The 20,244-nt window shown below is 36.5% G+C and overlaps 1 protein-coding gene across 3 annotated transcripts in view; it reads left to right on the top strand.

Moving 5' to 3' along the window:
• The window catches only part of arrb1 (arrestin, beta 1), a 47,868-nt gene that overhangs the window by 7,794 nt on the left and 19,830 nt on the right, over positions 1–20,244 (top strand). The window contains exons 1-3 of one of the 3 annotated variants that reach the window (XM_042739051.1): positions 2,439–3,055; positions 3,355–3,759; positions 3,844–3,896. The exons of 1 other annotated variant lie outside the window; for it this stretch is intronic. In XM_042739051.1, the coding sequence (XP_042594985.1) occupies positions 3,877–3,896 (20 nt within the window). In that variant the 5' untranslated portion in view covers positions 2,439–3,055; positions 3,355–3,759; positions 3,844–3,876. Of the gene's footprint in view, positions 1–2,438; positions 3,056–3,354; positions 3,897–20,244 lie in introns of those variants that run through there. One more of the 3 variants, XM_042739049.1, reaches the window with a different exon arrangement.

Raw genomic sequence — 20,244 nt, 5'->3', positions numbered from 1 at the left:
AAAAGATTTCTATTTTAAATAAATGCTGTTCTTTTAAACTTTATATTCATCAAAGTATCCTGAAATATATCCTGAAACTATATTTATATATAGATATATATAATATAATATATATATACCAGGATATATATATATATATATATAATGATAATTTTTTTTTTTTTTTTTTTTTTTTTTTTTTTTTTTTTTCACAAAATTTTTTTTTTTTTTTATAGCATTAATTGTCAAGGATCATGTGATGCTGAAGACTGGAGTAATTGGCTGCTGAAAATGTAGCTTTGCATCACAGGAATAAATGACATTTGAAAATAACTAAATAAAAAAGAAAACCATTATTTTAAAGTGTAATAGTATTTTACACTATTATTCTTTTGCTGTATTTTTATCAAATAAGGTTTGATCGATTGGAGGCTTGGTGAGCAGAAAAGACTGACCCCAAACTTTTGAATGCTAGTGTATATATTTTAGCTGTCTTAGACCACAGTGAAAATCTTGGGACCATTATTATGTTTATTAACATCTTATTGATCTATTTCTAGATCACTAATGAAATGTACTCAAGCAAATTGTGACATCATCATTATGATAATGATCATAATCTTTGGGTTTTGCACAAACAGGATGATTTCATATGACTTGAGTGCTGCTGTCATTAAAGCAAACAAGCCAGTTGTTTTGTTTGTTGATTTTTAAATTCACGCTAATTGTCATGCCAATGATTTCTGATAATAAAAATATATTAAATTAGAAAAATAGCAAAATAGAAGCATTTTCACTAGTGGTCTGAGACTTTTAGACCTCACTGTATGTTGTTAATCACTGCCTCAGCTCTATTGGACTGACTCCAGTAATTTATTATAAAAAGGGACTCGTGTTTTAAAAATGAATGAGAGGAAGCCTTGGCCTCCGCCACACTCTTTAGTGCTGCCATAGAGACCCAGTATGCTCACTCCTAAACTGCACTCAGATTAGCATTTAAAAGAACCCCGTGGCTGATGAGAATCACACCGCATTGCTCTGACTGACTTTGAAGACCCAAATTACTGCCATCAGCGATAACACGAGTCCAGCGTAATGGACAGACCGCCATGTGATTCAATCTGCTGTGTTCATTTGCATGTTAATTAAAGGTTAGATGAGGAAAGTCTAATGCCCATCTTACACTTGTCAGCTGTTGGACCGAGGAGTTTTAATGTAGAGTCTAGAATATTTATTAACCTAAAACCGTTCGAACTAGTTGCTATGATGAAGAACTATGTGCCTCAGAAATCTCTGATCTTACTGCAGATCACTGCATTGTTACCGAGTAAAACTTAAAAGAACTCTGCCTTTCCAAATGTGGATTGTTCTCAAAGTAGCACCGTTATCAAAGGAACAGCAGCATATTTGTTAACTACACATTTCTTTTTTGTAAAAACGTGAGGACCAGAAGTGAGTTTGATTATTAAGTCTGTTGTTTACATGCAAAATGAAAGACAACAAGCAAATAGGAATAAGTTCATGCTTATCTATGTTCTAACAGGCACTTTCCATTAATAGGGTACAGAATACTGTACGTCCTGAAATACCAAAACTTGTGTCATGATATAGTTTTAAACACCAATTTAAGTTATTTTGTTGTTTTCTACATTAAATAATCATAAAAATTTTATAAATTTTACATTTTATAAAATAAAATAAAAAATAAATAATAATTTTAAAATGTGTCACTCTGTATAGCAGGTTATTTGAGGCCAACATGTTTGGTTGTTGTTGTGATCATTGTATTTATTTTATTATTATTATCATTATTATTATTTGATATTTGTTTCCTACATTAACTTTAATAAATATTTGAGATGCTTTTAGTTTTGAAACTTACTACTTTTCATTATGGGTTAATTGTTAGGTTAAAAACTTTGTGGAATTTGTGCCTTATAAAGTCATGGTACACCAAAGTGTATCCTATCTGTGGAAAGTGCCAATATGACTTGATTTCACATTCATTTGAGAATTCATGTATTTTAGAGTGTTAACACTTTTGTCATTTAGGTCTGAAGTAGAGATGCACCGATTGCAAATGTCTTGGCCGATTCCGATTTCCGATTTTTTGTTAGTGTGATCTGCCGATACCAATTTTTGACGATTATGATTGCTTTTTTATAAGAACTATAATTGACAGCATATACAAACAAAAATCTTTTTTTCTTCAACGCAAAGTTTTATTTTCATAAAAAACACAAGTAAAAAGTCAGTAATAAAATAAGACCAAATAAAAAAAAAAAATAGCGTAAAAAAAAAAAAAAAAAAAAAACAGCACAAATAAATGCAATAGAATAAAGAGAGCTATGAAACTAAGTTTTTCAGGTTAAGTAAGTTTTTATTCAGGTAAGAAATACTACAGAAATTAACGTAATCAAAGGTAAATTTTTATCAAATGTAATTTCTGTAGTCTTCATTGTAAAAATTAAATACAAATGAATGCTTACCATTAAAGTTATAAAATGTATTCAGTCAAGAGCAGAAAGTGATTTTCTTTGTCTTTTGTTCTTTGATTAACATGACAGACAGCAGCAGGAATGTTGGACAGCAATCACTTTAAGACCCAATATACTGTTACACAACATGCGTTCTCTTTTAACGTTCCAAAACTGACTGTGTTTAACTGGATACTCCCCAAGACAGGCATTTTGACATAATTGTATATGTATTTGAACGTTTTAGCTCAGTTAGCCACTCATTTTGGTATTTGTGGCTCACAATCTGTTTGAGACTGAGGCTTGTGCTCTCCACTAATATAGATCAGTGGTGGTGCGCACGCTTTTGGTGTAAGCGTGAAACCTGTGTGAATGACTAAAATAATGCGCAGTACAAGCACTATTTAACCGGTGCGAATGAAACGTGTGTGAGAGAGAAGGGGTCGTCGGAGAGAAGAGAGCGAGAATGCGCAGCTGACGTTATTGCCTGTGCCGCTGGTAACAAAACGGATTGGCTCGAAATCGGAAAGAAGTGAGACACGAGGAAAATCAGCCGATTCCGATCCCTTGCCGATCGATCGGTGCATCTCTAGTCTGAAGTAATGATGCATTGCTGTCATGTCATATTTTGTCTGGGTTTTAAATTCAGCATCATCTTTTGATGATTATATTTTAGAATCTTATTTGCAGTACCTTAATGAGGTTGGTTTATTTATCTGATACATGATAAAATCACTCAAATATCAGGGATGCTTTTTCAATTAATAAAACCATCTTAAACCCTCATGATGGCTGATTGATGTGCTTTATCCTAGTGGGTATTGATTTATTGCTTTGGGAGTTTAGAACTGTAATGTGACACCACTTTAAACGATGTCGTCGCTCATCTCACTCACAGCCTCTGCACAGTGACGGCGAGCTGAGAAATCTGCTCAGCGTTGGAGAATATCATCACCCTCGCACACACATCCAGAGAGGAGGGGAGACAGCGAGTTTATGTGTGTGAGAGAGAGAGAGACGAGGAGAGGAAAACAGCGGAAGAGCTCTGCTAGATAGTGTGGATATCAAACGGAAGCTTCTTAAGCGTTAGGATTTTCCAGACAGCGTCTATTGTTCCTACATTCCCACCTGAAGGACTCGTAAAGCAGAGCAGCACAGGAAAGCAACGAGGAATCGCTGGCTTCTGCTTGTTTTCTTTTCGTTTGTCTAGAGTGGAGATGCTTCTGTAATTGGATTCACCTGGAAAGCGCTCAAACCGCGAGGAGAGCTGCCTTAAGTGACAGCGGCTCTCTAACGCAGCATAGTAAATTCTCTTCATCTTTCTTTTTTCCCCTCAGCTCCATCTCCCTCTCTTTTCTCGCCAACCCCTCTCATCTTCTTCCCACAGCAGAAGAGTTTCTGTCACAAGCAGATCCTCGCGATGGGTGATAAAGGCACAAGGTAAGCCGTGTGTTTCAGATGGATTCGCTGCTACAGGAGGACATTTTTCTTTTATTCTATAGCTTGTCATTTAACATAACAGTGGCTCAGCGCAGTCAGTATTGCATCGCAGTGCACATATGTCCATTCTCAGAGTAAGTTTAGGATGAGATGTCTGAGCTCTTTAACACCAGTTATGATTAGTTAACATTTTAAATCGTATTAAGCGGTGTTCAATTGAAAACACAGGTCAGGAAAGTGCATGGAGAGAGTGGGACTGGGACACAGCTGGATTTGAGGCTGGAATAAGCCTATTTGCTATGCTTAATGGACAATTAGCTTTATGGATAGTTGCATTTTTTTATCCCTTCCTCTCCGCCAAGCCATGAGAAACCACTGCATAAGTGTATCCCATTTCTTTCATCTGTTCTTCATTTGCTGAAGGCTTTAGAGGGCGGTGGAGGTATCACACTGTTTTGGTATAGCGGCATTTCCATTGATATTTGACATTTCACACAAGAGCACATTTGAGCAGGACATTCGAAACTCTCAGCAGGGCTGTGAACCAAGTCCAGCGCTCAAAGCACACAGCTTTAGAATACTCTTCACTCTTCAAAATCATTCAAATGCCTTTTTTTACTGACATCTTGAAGAACCTTTAACATGGAAACTTTTCATCATGCAAAAAGGTGGAAAAAAGTTGATCAGATTTAAAATGTTCTTTAAGTCAAGAAAAATGATTCTAAGAACTGTTTACTTCTTTTAGGAATTCTTATATATATATTATTGCTGCGAAAATTTGTACAGTTTTGAAATTTTTAAAGAGGGTATAACCCTTGGGTTCCCAATGGGTCACCTTTTCTTAAAGAGCCACTTTGTCACTCTGTATTTAATCATTGTGCTACAGTTACTGTATGTCCAAACTCTCGGGAAGTGCACCTTATTAAGGTAGGAAATACTTTTGAGCTCCTCAAACCTCCAACTTTCAAGTCAGTAAAAGATATTGACTGTCAGCATAAAGTGTGGTATACATTACTGTTTATTCTGGTCAGTAATCACCCACTTCAATTAAAATTTGTTTCATAACTTTATATAACAACAATGCATTTTTGATAGTGATTGCTACATATATATACACTATAAATGCTTCTATAGAATGTATTGTGTAGATTTTTTTTTTTTTAATAAGACAAAAAGAAATGACATGACAAAAATAGGCCAAAGATTAATTATCTGACTGCAACACTATGAAATTCTCCAATGCAGAGTGTCACAAAAACATATTCTGGGCACATGATGATTCACAATTTAAAGCATAATCACTCAGAGTCACATGGACCCTTGTTACATAATGAAAATTTCATTCAGTTCGCTACTCCAGTTCTCTCATCTAACAGACATCAGATTGTGAGTCCTTGACCATTCAGAATCACCAATAAACTCCAGCAAAATACAGTCCTTTTAATCAAAAGCACAGGCCTTTATGATCAGCTTATGCAAGAGAACGGGAACTTTGGAACACCTTGGAGACAGTCGTAACCAATCTCAACATGTTGTTTGAGTGCTGAATGAAGAATGACCAGACTAACATAATCTCATGGAAATTCATAATTGGTCATTTGTTGGCTAATTTTATGAATTCATATGATCGTGTTTGTTGTCTGTTTTCTTATTATCTGCCTATGCCTATGCCAGGTGAACCTTCATGCTTATTTATTTATTTATTTATTTATTTATTTATTTTTTACATTATTGTACAATTCACTTAGTATAAATTCACTGTTTTCAACCATAATGCACAGAATCGTATTGGATCGGTCCAGTCAGACTGATACTTGATCCGAAAAAAGGTCCGTATCCGACTGATATGATAGAGTATCAGATCGGCGCAGTAATGTGATACAGTGGAACAGCTGTTCTTAGTAACATCTTGTTTATTTGCTAACAATTCTTAAACATCTTTCAAAGATGTATTGTGTGAATCTCGCAACAGTTGGAAATGACAGTGATTAGTCCTTTCTTGAAAGTGCTTGTTGTAACAGATTAGGAATTCGTAGTCATGACGTTAAATACCTGTAAACTAAACCCCAACAGATTGGTGCTTGGCATTTTGAGAAAGTACAGCCAGTTTTGTGTGCACTATGTTTTAGATAATCAGTGAAAGATCTGTTGATGTGCCATCTGAATCTGCTCATGACAAACTTTGCAAGAAGTGCATCTTCTGTTGCTTTACATGGTCATGTTACCTTGCATATATTCATCAAAAATGACTTTTCTCTGTTATTATTTCTGTTTATACTGCTTCTTTATAAGATTTAACTAAGACAACATTATTAATAAGACATTCTGGTAAAACTTTCCAGTAAAGTTCAATTAGTTAACATTAGAAAAAATAAATAGTAATTTAAAAATACTCAAATTTGTTATGGCCCATTTTATTTTATTTTATTTTATTCAGATTAGATTTATTGCTTGGTTCAAACCTTACATCTTCATTTATATTTATTTTGCCCAAAACAATTATACAAGGTAAAAATATTTATTACATTAAAAAATAATAATAATTATAAAGACCATACACACTTAGTTTTTTTTTTTTTTTTGACGTAAGGCAAAATGTAACTTAATATAGGTCAATGTATTTTTATTATTATTATTATTATTATTATAAATTTTTGGCTTTTGCAGAATTTAATATATTTTTTATTTTATGTATTATATTTTATATAAAATTAACTTGCTAAATTAACTATAATATGAAATAAACAGGATAAACAGGATACAACAGGATAAAACTAAAAAACATTTTGTTAGTCAACTTTTTAATTTAAATTACTTATTAATTATTGGGTGAATTATACCCTTTGATGTTTATTATTTGTACTGTATAATGCACTTTAAATGAATGACACAGTCGTTCCATTTTTTTATTATTATTTACAGTCCTTACATTAAAACTGAGAAAGAAATAAAAAGAAAGAATGAAAATAAGTTAATCACATATAGCACCCATTAACAAAAGATATGTGGAGTCACCCTGTATGTCACTTCTGCCAGCAAATAAATCTTGTCATGAAAGAATCAATTCTACTTCTGCTCTTTAAACATTTCAGAAACATACAACCCACTGAAAATGAATGGACCTGAATGATCAACCGACATCCTATTAAACTAGGCCTCAGGCCTGACCGGCAGTTGAAGTTTTGGTGTGATAAAGTTTTGCAGTGTCCGCAACTCATGCTTAAGTGTTTTTTGCAAGATAAAAATTCATTTTCCCCACTTAATTTAATTTACGATTGGATCAGGCTATCAGCACTGATGCGTTTTTTTAAATTCAGAGTTGATTTCTGAGTTTCCGGTGCAGTAAGCATGTTGAAATCTTTATAGCCTTTGATGGTTTATTGTTACTTAAAATGCTTTTTAGCTCAAAAGCCTACAATTGTTCTGTTATGTATCTACTACACAGTGTTTTCAGGATGGGCGTCCTATTTGTGCTGCCCACACTTATTATATATTAAATATTCTGTGTGATCCAATTGTTCATTTTGAATGATTTTTATGCTTCTTTAGCATCTTTGTGTGATTATTACTGAGCTCTTCAGCACCTTTTGAATTCTCCTGCCAATCTGACCACTTAAATCACAGTTTCATTGTCTAGAACGAGTTGTGCGTGATTCGTTAAGAGGCAGCTGTAAGCAAATTAAAGTGATATGGAATAAAATATTAGATGGCACATCTTTAAACCTATAATGCTTTTGTCTGTGTAATTTTTGCCTGCTATATTGTACCAGTTGTGGATAAAGCTCCATTCCAGCCACCCCTAAACAAAGCTTACATAGAGAAACCTTACAGTGGGTTTAGAAATACATTTTCAAACGTTTTTATTGCTAAAATTACAGTCCCTCAGTTCAGTCAGTAATAAATTTGTGTGCACAATCAGTGCAACAAAAAACACCATTTAGTATTTTGTCACACAACAGTATCAGACAGGAAATGTGAACAGTCTTCAGACACATCAGAATGACTGACAAATTTATCCTCAAATGTGACAAACTGCTGGATATATTCTATTGACCTTTTGACCTGCATGAAATGAGGAAGCCGTTAGATTTGTCATACGCCAAGAAACATCAAGTTTGTGGTCTGTCTGCTTTTCCCTCAGCTGATGCAGCAAAACACAAAAATATATATACTTGCACACTTTATCTTTATCTTGCTTCCAGAATTCAAATGTGTTTCTTGTTGGTCACAAGCAAAAGTTTATTTATTTACATTACAATGGTAATGTATGGTGTGATTTAAACTGAAAAACAATGTTAAAACTGCCTTTTAGTAATTAACTATACTATTAGTTATCAGAAGGTTAAAAACTATATAACAAGATGTGTAAATGTAGTAAAATATATAATATGAAAAAAGTGTGCATTAATTAAGATATTACTTGTAAATTATAAATTATAAGGCAAACATATATGCTACTTATCAAATAAGAAAAAAAGAAAAATCAAAACATTTTTTAAGCACACACACACAGACACACACCAAAATGATAAGTAGAAAGACTGAAATAATATTTTCTTATAAAACCTACTCTAATAATCTATTTTATTTGCAACTTAGAAAAATTATTTGTAGACTGTGTACATATAGACTCAGGAATTAGCATTTTTGTGTATATATATATATATATATATATATATGTGTGTGTGTGTATTTGAAAAATACAACAACCTGTGTAAAATTTGCTAAAATGCAATGAAATTATTTATCTGTCTCTCCACCATAATGTAAAAAGGGTTCAGTGTTACATTTTAGATGTCACCATTTTAAGGAATATTTCAATAATTTTATTTTATTATTTTATTTTATTGTTTTTACAATGGAGGAAAATCATCCAGCAATGGGGTTGCATGTAAAATGAGAGACAATTAAACATTACTTTTAAGTTCAATTTAAATTTGTTTGTAGAATTAGATTTTGGAATTAAAATATATTCAGCAGTTTTTCAATATTGTTACATCGTTGTATGATTTGCACTGTTGGTTACAGTCCAGAAGGTCAGTGTGAAACAGCTTCTTTGCTTTGCTGTAGAACTGAAAACATTCCAGTCTATTTTATCATCAGTCTGTATTGTTAGGGTGGTGTGCGAGTGTTTTCTACACTTCTCTCCTTGTGGGAATGGATACTGATGTTCATATAGTCAAGAGAATGAAGACTTGCATGCGTAAGACCGACAGAAGCAAGCATGGCGGTCATGCTTAGCATGCTAAACAGAGAGGGCCTGTCATCTATCCTTTCCGCTTCCTCCCCCAGTCAACCCCCACCTGCCTCGATCCCACCCATGCTCTTTGTTCCTGGGCTGCACATCCTGTGTCTTCAGAGGCTGGGGACTGGAGCCTGGGATGAAGAGGATGCAGTTGAACACAGATTGAACCTAGACACAGTGGAAATGTGCTATGCATTTAGCTATTAAACGTACAGCTTGTGACTGAACTTTGAGCCAATGCTTGATGCTTTTTAAATAATGGTCTTAGTTGTGAAAAAGACAATGCACTTTAGGAGTCGAACTGATATATTTTTGATTCAAGGAGATTAATACTCTACTAATAAGACCAACACAGGACTTCTTAACAAGCTTAACCAACAATCTTCTATGGTTAATCAGCTTTACCAGCTAAGTTTTGCAGGTCATCAGTATAAAGGATACACTGGTATTAACTACGATAAACAACCCAGATAGCAACATATTGTCGGCCCAGATCCGGCCCACATCTGGCACATGTGGAATGATGATCTGGCCCACATGTAGTGTGGAATGATGTAACTTGGGCGGACCGCTCATGTTTGCTAGATCTGGCCAAAAACAGGCCATAGCACTGCCACATATCAGCCAAGAGCAAAGAAATAATCCACATTGGACCTTATCTGAGCCACAAAATCTTAATATATTATTTATAGAGTCCTCTCAGCTTGTCTGAGCTTGTTAACAAGCAAAATCACTGAAGAAAAGAAGAGAATAGAAAAAAATAGACAAACAAAAACTCAAGAACTACAACTGAATTAAGCCACAGCCTTAGATGAATTCAGCTGAAGATAAAATACATTAAATCTCTGAAGATCTCAGCAGAGGAGGATTAAACAACTCCTCAAACAGCATTACCAGCTTTACTTATTACTAACCAGACTGACTTTATTTCTGTTAGAGGTCTATGGAAGTTCTTATTGAGAATTAATAGGGGTTTAAATCTAATCTTTGTTTAATTTGAAGTCACCATAATGGTGAATAGTGTTTCCATAAGTTGGGCTCTTAACTCTTATTATTAATTACTTGCCTTCTATGACAGTGTGTTTGACACATTTGCAGTATATGATAGGTTACTGCTGATGGTTTCACAATTATTGTGTCCTGGCCTGATTCACTAAAGTCATTTGAATCCTGAAGCTATGTAGTTTAATGCTTAGGTCATAAAATGCTAAGATCCTAATGATGTGTTACTGGCTAGTGGCCAATGTTAGAGTGACCAGGATAGCTTATTTATGGTCCTTAAATTAAAACTGAGAAAGAAAGAAATAAAAAGAAAGAAATAAAATAAGAGTTAATCACATATAATGTACAAATTTGGAAAACCCATGCACCCATTAACAAAAGATATGTGGAGTCACCAGTGTCCCTATATGTCACTTCTTTGACTGTTAGAACCAGACACTGCAAATAAATCATGTCGTGAAAGAATCAATTCTACTTCTGCTCTTTAAAAATTTCAGAAACATGCAACCTACTGAAAATGAATGGATTTGAATTAATGTTCAGCCTTCTTTTACTTTTAAACTGACACCCTATTAAACTAGGCTTCAGGCCTTTTGAAGCTTAGGTGTAATAAAGTTTGGCAGTATCTGCAACTCATGCCTGATCTCATTTTGTCTTTATTTGTTACTTTAAATGTGTTTGATAAACACACCATCGTAACAGCCAGTGAAGACAAACTAATTGTAATAAGAGTTATGAGCCCAATTAATGGAAACACCAATCACCATTATGGGGACTTAAAATGAAACAAACGTTAGATTTAAACACCTGTTAATTCTCAATAAGAAATTCTGTAGAGCTCTAACAGAAATAAAGTCAGTCTGGTTAGTAATAAGTAAAGCTGGTAATGCTGTTTGAGGAGTTGTTTAATCCTCCTCTGCTGAGATCTTCAGAGATTTAATGTATTTTATCTTCAGCTAAATTCATCTAGGGCTGTGGCTTAAGTCAGTTGTAGTTCTTGAGTTTCTGTTTGTCTCTTTTTTTTCTGTTCTCTTCTTTTCTTCAGTGATTTTGCTTGTTAACAAGCTCAGACAAGCTGAGAGGACTCTATATGAAGATTTTGTGGCTCAGATAAGGTCCAATGTGGATTATTTCTTTGCTCTTGGCTGATATGTGGCATTGCTGTGGCTTGCTTTTGGCCCAGATCTGGTAAACATGAGTGGTCTGCCCAAGTGCCATCATTCCACGTTACATGTGGGCCAGATCATCATTCCACATGTGCCAGATGTGGGCCAGATCTGGGCAGACAATATGTTGCTATCTGGGAAGCAAGAGCAATCTCTCTATTAGGGAGCAATTATCACTATTAACTAACTATTAACTATGACTTTTGCCTCAATAAACTCCAAATTCACTTACTGATAGTTAAGGTAGTTGAGGTAGGATTGAGGGATTTTTTGTTTGTTTATGTTGATTTTTGGTTTTTAGTACTAATAAACAGCATATATGTTAGAAATATACATGCTACTAAGCTGAGTTAATAGCAAGAATTTGTCTTTAAATTAAATTGTTACCTGTGCAACTTTTTTGCAGGCTTGGTGTGTCAAAACAAGACCAGTCTCCTGACTGTAGCTATCCAACTTATTTTTATTGTGAGGCCATGTTTAGCTTGAATGTTTGAGGCTTTCGGGTGTTATTCACACAAAATATACTTAATGCTACTTGATATTGCAAAATTTATTATGTAAATCACTGGTTTGTAGCACAAATAGTTTTACAATTTACTGCACATTGTTTTTCTTCCTGTTACTTATAGCAGCTAATGAATCAGCTGAATTTTCAGGAGCCAGTTACTCTAGTCTTCAGTGTCAAATGATCCTTCAGAAATAATTTTAATATGCAGATTTAGTATGCTGGGACACACCTGTTAATTACTGAATTCAGGTGTTTTAATTAGACGCATTGCTACAGGTGTATAAAACTAAGCCCCTAGCCATACAATCTGCATTCACAAATTTTTGTGAAAAAATGTCATTCATTTCATGGAATTTCATTCCTACTAGATATTCCACAGTCAACTGTAAATGGTACTATTGGTAACTAAAAGTGTTTAGGGACAGCAGCAAATCAAAGCCACAAAGCGTTTGCTGATTCCATAAAGTAGCTGAAGAGTTTCAAATTTCGCCTGCCATATATAGCCACACAATAACTTTGCAGCGGGAGCTTCATGGAATAAGTTGCAGTGGTTGAGCAGCAGTATGCAAGCCTCACAACACCGAATACAATGCTAATCATGCTTCCCAGTACTTTTTTCCATATGGAGCAGGGGTGTCCAATCCTGCTTCTGCTCCAGTGTCCTGCAGATTATAGCCACTCAGCTCCAACACACTTATGCACACATTGCATGATTTTAGCCCCAAATTTTCACTTGCTGACAGTTTTGTGGAAATGGCAGGCAAATCTTGACCTGTCAGCGACTTGCAGTCCTGCAACGTGAAATGTATTTTGACTTGAAATGACATCGGCAAGGACCTACAGCCAATGAGAGAGCATGAAAAAGGTAAGGGAAAGTTCAGTGGGAGCCAGGACATGTAATCTGTCTGCAACTGGACATCAGCAAGAAACCATTTTCTTCTTTCTCTCAGATTTGTCTTTATTTTTTATACATTTTTTTATTAACAAGTTCACACTCACGAGGTTGTGCGCATTTGGCATGCTGTCTGAGGGGAGGGGTCCGAGCTCAGAATTCTGGCCCGAAGAATTAGGGGTAAGTCTGCTGTGTATATATACACACCTCTTAACTTGTTAATTGGGTTGATTACTGATTGTGGACCTCTCTTGTTAATTAGGTTAATTATCTGAACATGCTCCTCTTGAACTTTGTTAATAAAACGTAATTTCACAGGTTCACACTCACATATAATAACATAGTAGAGGTTATGCATATTTGGTGTGCTGTCTAAGGGGAGGGCTCAGAGCTCTGCATTTTGGCCCGAAACCCGGATTACCCCAAAAAAGCAACAGAGAAAAAGGACAACTGCCGACGAATAACCCCCCCAAAATGAGTTTCAGGAAGAAACTTTCGTCGCTTGACCGGGAGAGCCCACACAAACTCCGACGGGAGCAGCTCACAGCACCAGGTGCAGCACTTCTTGATGGGAGAAGCTTGTGATGTCAGGCCGTTTGCGGTATGTGAGCCCTACCGACCGATAAAGGAGGAGCTGCATGTTTGGGCAGTCAGACCGGTGGCCCGTACTGCCTCCAACAGGAGCAGCTTACAGCATTGGGAAGATGGGCCCAACTAGACGATAGACGAGGAGCAGCATGATTTAGGAAGGTTTAGGAAGGCTCACACCATTTCTTGTTGGGAGCATCTTGCACGCGGAATGGGTGAGCCCTACTGGTCGATGACTGCGGACTATGCTCGAATTGACTGACTGGGTAGGTCCACGTAGCTTTAACTGGAGCAACTCATGGCATCAGATGGGTGGAAAGTTGTGCAACCGGGGGGCTCTCCCAGCATCCGATGGAAGTTCAATACTCATGGCATCAGACGGGTAAGCCTCGCCAGTAGACAGACGGACAAGCCAAGGTTGTGCGACTGGAAAGCACTCGCAGCATCCGACGGGAGTGCAATACTCACAGACAAACAATTTGAATTGTCTAGAAGGGTAGATGCTATGATGATTACTTTGCGTAATTGTTTGACAAATCCAGTAAGCTGCTTCTGATAACACGTCAGAAAATCTTGGTGCTGCTTTGCATCCAAAAGTTAAGCGTACAACAAAATATAATTTCTTGTGCCAGCATACTCCAAATAAGTGCCATAAATCTAGATAGATAGGCATAGCTTTGAAAGTGGAGGTGATCTCGACTTTTGCTAGCCAAGTGCTAAGACCCATGATTTTATCATATTGATTGTATGATCAATGTCCTACTACTGAGAGAGGATTCGTCAAGAGGAATCGAGGTGTTTATGCTTAAAAAAAGGGAGTTATGCGGAGCTGACAGATCGATTAGAAGGTGTTTCTTACCCAAGAATTTCCTAGTAGCCACTCCAGTGGGCTAATGTAAAACTGAGAAGGCGGGGCATCGAAAGGGCTGATCATGAACCCTCGTTTAATTCACGCCGCCTATGGGGGAAAAGATGAACAGATTATTACTGTGAAACTGCTGAACGTAATGGAAAAAATGGCAACTTTTAATTTCCAAATATAAGGATTTACAATTGCTGTGGCATTTCTGTCGTAAAGAAATGGACAAAAATCAAAAACCAATATTTGCTGAATTTCCTGTCCACCATTTTGATTCATGTTGACAACCTACTTTTTCGAACTCCTCCTAGACCCATTTGTCTGATTTTCACCAAATTTGGCTCAGATCATCTTCAGACAAAGCTGCCCAAAAGTTATGGATTTCGTGTTGCTACATGCAACCGTTTTCGTTTAACGCATGAACGAATTTGCTGGAAAGATGCCAAACTGCATCTAAGAGCTGTATCTCTGTAAAGGTTTGACATAGTTACACCAAACTTTGTATGTGCCATTGTCACCTCACACTGACCACGGCACATCAATTTGGTAACAGCGCCACCTATTGGTAAAGAGTAATAAACCATTCATTAACCTTTAATTATAAAATTTCCAAAAATGCTAATAACTTTTGATTGCATTAGGCTATTGTAATGAAACTGGTCTCAAAATATTCCTTGGGTCGTGCCGACAACAGACATATCATTTTTTAAAGTAGGAAATCTGAACTCTCTGTCCGCCATTTTGATTGATGTTAAAATCATACTTTTTCGAATTCCTTCTCAACTGTTGGTCCGATTTTCACCAAAATCGAGTCAGATCATCTTCAGACTGTGCTGACAAAAAGTTATGTATTTCGTGTCGATTGACAAAACCATTTTCATACAGCACCGTTACAAATTTTAGGCACAGTGCCAAAATGGTTCTGAGGCTATATCTCTGCAAAGCTTTGACATATTTGCACCAAACTTTTTATGTGTCATTGTCACCTCACACTGACCATGCCACATTCATTTGTTAACAGCGCCACCTATTAGTCAAGAGTAATAAACCATTCATTAACTATTAATAATTACATTTATAAAACTGCTAATAACTTTTTATTGCATTAACCTATTGCAATGAAACTGGTCTCAAAATATTCAGTGGCTTAAGCTGAACTTCCTTTCTGCCATTTTGATTTATGTTGAAAACCTACTTTTTCGAACTCCTCATCAACGGTTGGTTCGATTTTCACCAAAATCGAGCCAGATGATCTTCAGACTGTGCTGACAAAAAGTTATGGATTTTGTGTCGATAGACAAAACCTTTTTTGCATACCACAGCAACGAATTTGAGGCATGATGCCAAAATGGCACTTGTAGCTGTATATCTGCAGTGCTTTGGCATATTGACACTAAACTTTGTGTGTGTCGTTGTCAACTCACACAGAACACACCACATCAATTTGATAACAGCGCCACCTATTGGTCACACTTGATAAGCCAATAAATCACGCTACTAGAGGTTGTATTTATGATTTTTCCGCCATTACAATTACAATCATCCTAAAATTGATTTTATTGCTCATTTTTGCATTTGGTCTGATGCTCCATGCCATGCTTAGCTCCTCAACTTGCCGCTGAAGTGCTTGGCCCCGTAATTGCTGCTTGCAGCTATATTATTACATTAAGTTTTGTTCAACAGAACCATATTGTTACTTGCTTTTGATACTTTAATTGAACCAATTATTATGGTCTCATTGCTATTATATATGTATTTTAGGTAATTGTAAAGGCTATTGTTTGATTAGGCCTATTTTTACTACCATAAAAATAAAATATTATTATCCAATTAATTATCAGAACAATCAACCAATAAGTCTGTTACCAAATGAATCGTTAGCGACAGCCTTAGATAAGGGGACTATGTCCGCACCTGCCAGGATCTGTGTTTGGATGTTGTGAGCCACTGGAAATGGCTCTGAGGCAACAGCATTTGGTGGGAAGGGCAGTGATGTTGCAATAAAAAGAGAATATTGTGATTTTAAATGAAGCAAAGAGCTGTGAGGGAGAGGAGCCACAATTGTCAGCGGAGGCAGCCTCACGCTTAATATCGGCCCCTGGGGCTTGAGGTGGGAAACTGAGAGAAGCGTAAGAGAAAAATGGTGGAAAAGAAAGAGATGTGATGGTCTGTGAATTGCGAGGCAGCCTATCGCTAGTGTCTGCCACAGGAGCTGGAGGCCACTGAAAAGGAAAAAAAGTTTTTTGGTGGTGGGGGGCAATGAAAATTGTGGAAGATTTGTGGGCCTGTGTTGCAAACGGAGGCAGCCTCATGCTTGCTTTGCCTGCTGTAGCTGTAGGCCACGGGATGGGAGTCCTAAAGAACCTGTGTAGCCTGCACTGCTAGAGGAGGTAGCCTTACGCTAGCATTAACTACAGGAGCTGAAGGCCACTGAAAAGAAAAATGGTTATTAGTAGTATGAGGGAGTGGAAGATCTGTGCGGGTTTGTATTGCAAATGGAGGCAGCCTCATGTTTGCTTCAGCTGCTATAGCTGTAGGCCACGGGAAGGGGGTGGGGTTTGTGATGTCCTGAAGAACCTGTGTACAGTATTGCCAACTTTGTAACTTTGTTGGTAGATTTAGTGACTTATCAGACCCCCTGGCGACTTTTTTCCAAAAAAGGGTCTAACGACAAATCTAGAGACTTCTTGGACAAACCTTAGTGAGTCTCTGTGACTTGCTGGTACTGCTGCATGAGCGCAAGGTCTTGCTTTTCCCAGTGTGTACCTCTCTCTCTATCTCTCTCTCTCTCTGTGCATCTGCTCTGTTCAGCGAGTGGATGAGAGGATCAGTGCTTTCAGTGAAAAATAGATATTATGTTGCTTCTCTAATTTTACATGCAAATATACCCAAAAACAGGGCACAGGAATGGTCTTTCTTTGTCTTGGCTTATTTTAAGTGTATTTGATTTCATCAGGTGACGGCTCGAGGATTTTTTTGCAGTGTTCCTGTGGTTCAGTGGTAGAGCATTGCGTTAGCAGTGCAAAAGGTTGTGGGTTCAATTCCCAGGGAACACACATACTGGTAAAAGAATGTATAACCTGAATGTACTGTAAGTTGCTTTGAATAAAAGCGTCTGCTAAATACATAAATATAAATGAACATTTTGGAAGGGAGAGCTGGTAGTCTTAAATGGTCGTGTTTCATGTCACTATTTCATATTTATCCCATTGACTGACAACAGAAACAGTAAATTATATAAATCAAAACAGTTTTATTGAGAATTTGGCTAAATTAAAATAGAGTATGTGAGCACAGTGAGACAAACAAATGTAAAAGGCAATACAATGCGATCATGAATATGCTAATCAGCGCATGGCGTCATCTAGCAACATTTAGCGACTTTTCAAACTTTAGCTACTTAGCTTTAACTACTTTCTATTGAAAGAAGTTGGCAACACTGCCTGTGTAGCCTGCACTGCTAGCAGAGGCACCCTGAGTAGCCTGCGGGATTGCCAGTTTAGCAATTTTGTTGCCAGATTTAGCAACTTCTCGGATAACCCTAGCAACTTGTTTCCAAAGCACATAGCAACAAGTTTAGCCATTTAAAAATGTATACCACAGCATCTCTCAACATTTACACTCCGATTAATGCATATAAATAAACAAACAGTGCAATTCCACATTTATTTACATATTTGTTACCTTACCTTTTATTCATCTCTTTAAATCTGTATAATGGTGCACGCAGCACCTAAGCGCCAGAACTTAGCATCGGCAAGCGCATTCAACTGTAACTGGTAACTTGGCTGGTGCACATAGCAGTGGCAGGCGCACATATCAGTAGCATGTCAAGTGACAGGCACATTTTGCGGTGGCAGGTCGAGTGGCAGCTGCCACTGGCAGGTGCACATAGCGGTGGCAGGTCCGGTGGCAGCCACATCTGGCGGTGGCAGATCGAGTGGCAGCTGCAACCTGCCATGCAAAGATTTTACCCTTACTGAATTAATCAGTGTTTGCCTCAGGTTTAAATTTGATCCACCTACCGATTGGAGGAATTGGGTTACCGATTGTGCACCTCTCGTGTTAATTAGATTAATTATCTGAACGTGCTCCTCCTGAACTTTAATAAAACATAATTTAGTGTACAGACAAAATGTATTGCAAGCTTTTTGCTGGCTACTTTTTTTGACAAGAATAAATCCATTATTTCATGTATTCTTACGTTATTTTCGATATCAATTCTCGCGTGTTTGGTTGTGAAACACAGTTTGCAGACAAGTATTTTGTCTGTGATTCCTCCTATTGAAAAGTTGTGTAATGTGTGATTCACTGTTGCTGATCCAGAGAATCATACAGTGTGAGTAGAGCAGCGATACGATGACTTTGAAAATTGTAAAGTGTGAGCTCAGCATTACCTCGATTAGCTGGTTTTGGTGTGTTTAATAAAGGTTGGAGCTAAACTCTGCAGGACAGTGGCCCTCCCGGAACAAGTTTTGATAACTCTGATATAGTGTATATAAATTATCATCAAATTAACACATTGGAACCTTTGTAAACTGGCAAATACTTCCCCCTCAAAAGCTTTTATTCCGTCAGCCCAGTACTTTGTTTCGTAGGTTGAGTGATGAGCAACATGGACAATGTTTAGTGAACATTGGCTTAAATTACAGTATTTTCCTCATATAATGCTACTGTATGGCTTCAGAAAGCTTGAGTTAAATGGACTACTTTTATGATACATTCAGAATAATTTTTATAGATTTATAGCATCCTTCCCTATTCACTCTCACGAGGAAAAAACTGTTAACCCTCTCCATTTGTGTTCAACTGATGGAAGTCAGTCTTGAAACAACTTGGAGGTAAATGATGACAACTGGGTGAACTATTACTTAATTTAGTAAGCCTTCAGAATAATTTTATAAAAACGGTATATCCTTTTTCAGAACGTGCTACCCTCAGAAAGAAAACACATTAGCTAATTTATTCTGAACACGGTCTAAATAATTAACTTATTTAAATACACCGGTAGCCAGTCCTGCTGCTTTAGCTGAAGAGTACAGTAAAGATTGCATATACTCTTGCATGCACCATATTTAAAAATTCATACATACACTTTGAAATCACTTACTGTATGTTCCCTGGCTATTAAAACTTGGAGTGAGAAAGCATATTATGGGCTGAAAGCTTCCTGGTACCTCTCAAGTTTAATTTCATGAAGCCTTTGTCTGTGACATGTTTATGTTAACACACAATCTAATGCTTTTAGGGAACGCCTGGTGTCTATGTATGGCCAAATCAGCCACTGTAGAGATTTGTTGGGTATGCAATTGAATGCAGCTTTCTATAAAATAACATTTAGGTTACACATTGCTGATGTTTTAACATGCATAAGCTTAAAATAATATTGAGGTAATCACAAATTTACCTTTCTCAAAGTTCAACAATTATTCATTCTCAGAATCAGGTTTGTTTGGTCTTATGGTTACATTTATGAAAACAATTATCTCTCTGAAGACTGTGTGTAAGTTCAAGTAAAGTGGCTAATCACTGGAAAAAATAAATAAATAAATAAATGTTGTTTTGGATGCGTCTCAAAACGTCTTTCCCTCTGTCATCATGGGAGAAGAGTCTAATCTGAGTGAGGCTAAATGTAGGCCAGAGAGACTTCTGCCAATATTTGTTTATTTATTCTGAGAAAAGATTGAATTCTTATGACTTCATGTGGTGAGGTCTACTGTGCAGTGTTCCGGTGACCCAGAATTTTGACATAAATCATGTTGAAATTGCCAGAATCTGCATTATGTGGTTGTAGGGAGCATCTTCGGAAACTGTCAGCATTGCCAGACCACCACAATGTCACATTTCACCAACATTTACAGTACTATTACTATGAAATGTATAGTAATATTAATAAATGTTAAGTAATAAAAGTGCAATAAGAAGTTTTTTTTTTTTTAATAAATATGCCTTTTTGGGTCAAGTTTCTGTAAATACATTATGCCCCAACAATAGATTAGTGTATATATACACCATTCAAAAGTCTGGTGTTCTTTCCAAGGCTATATTTGTTTGATTAGAATTACAGTAATATTGTTACAATTTAAAA

The sequence above is a fragment of the Cyprinus carpio genome, chromosome B15, assembly GCF_018340385.1.
Source record: "Cyprinus carpio isolate SPL01 chromosome B15, ASM1834038v1, whole genome shotgun sequence".
NCBI classification, from domain to species: Eukaryota; Metazoa; Chordata; class Actinopteri; order Cypriniformes; family Cyprinidae; genus Cyprinus; species Cyprinus carpio.
Note: the sequence above shows the minus strand (reverse complement) of the source record. Positions and strands in the feature narration are given on the sequence as shown.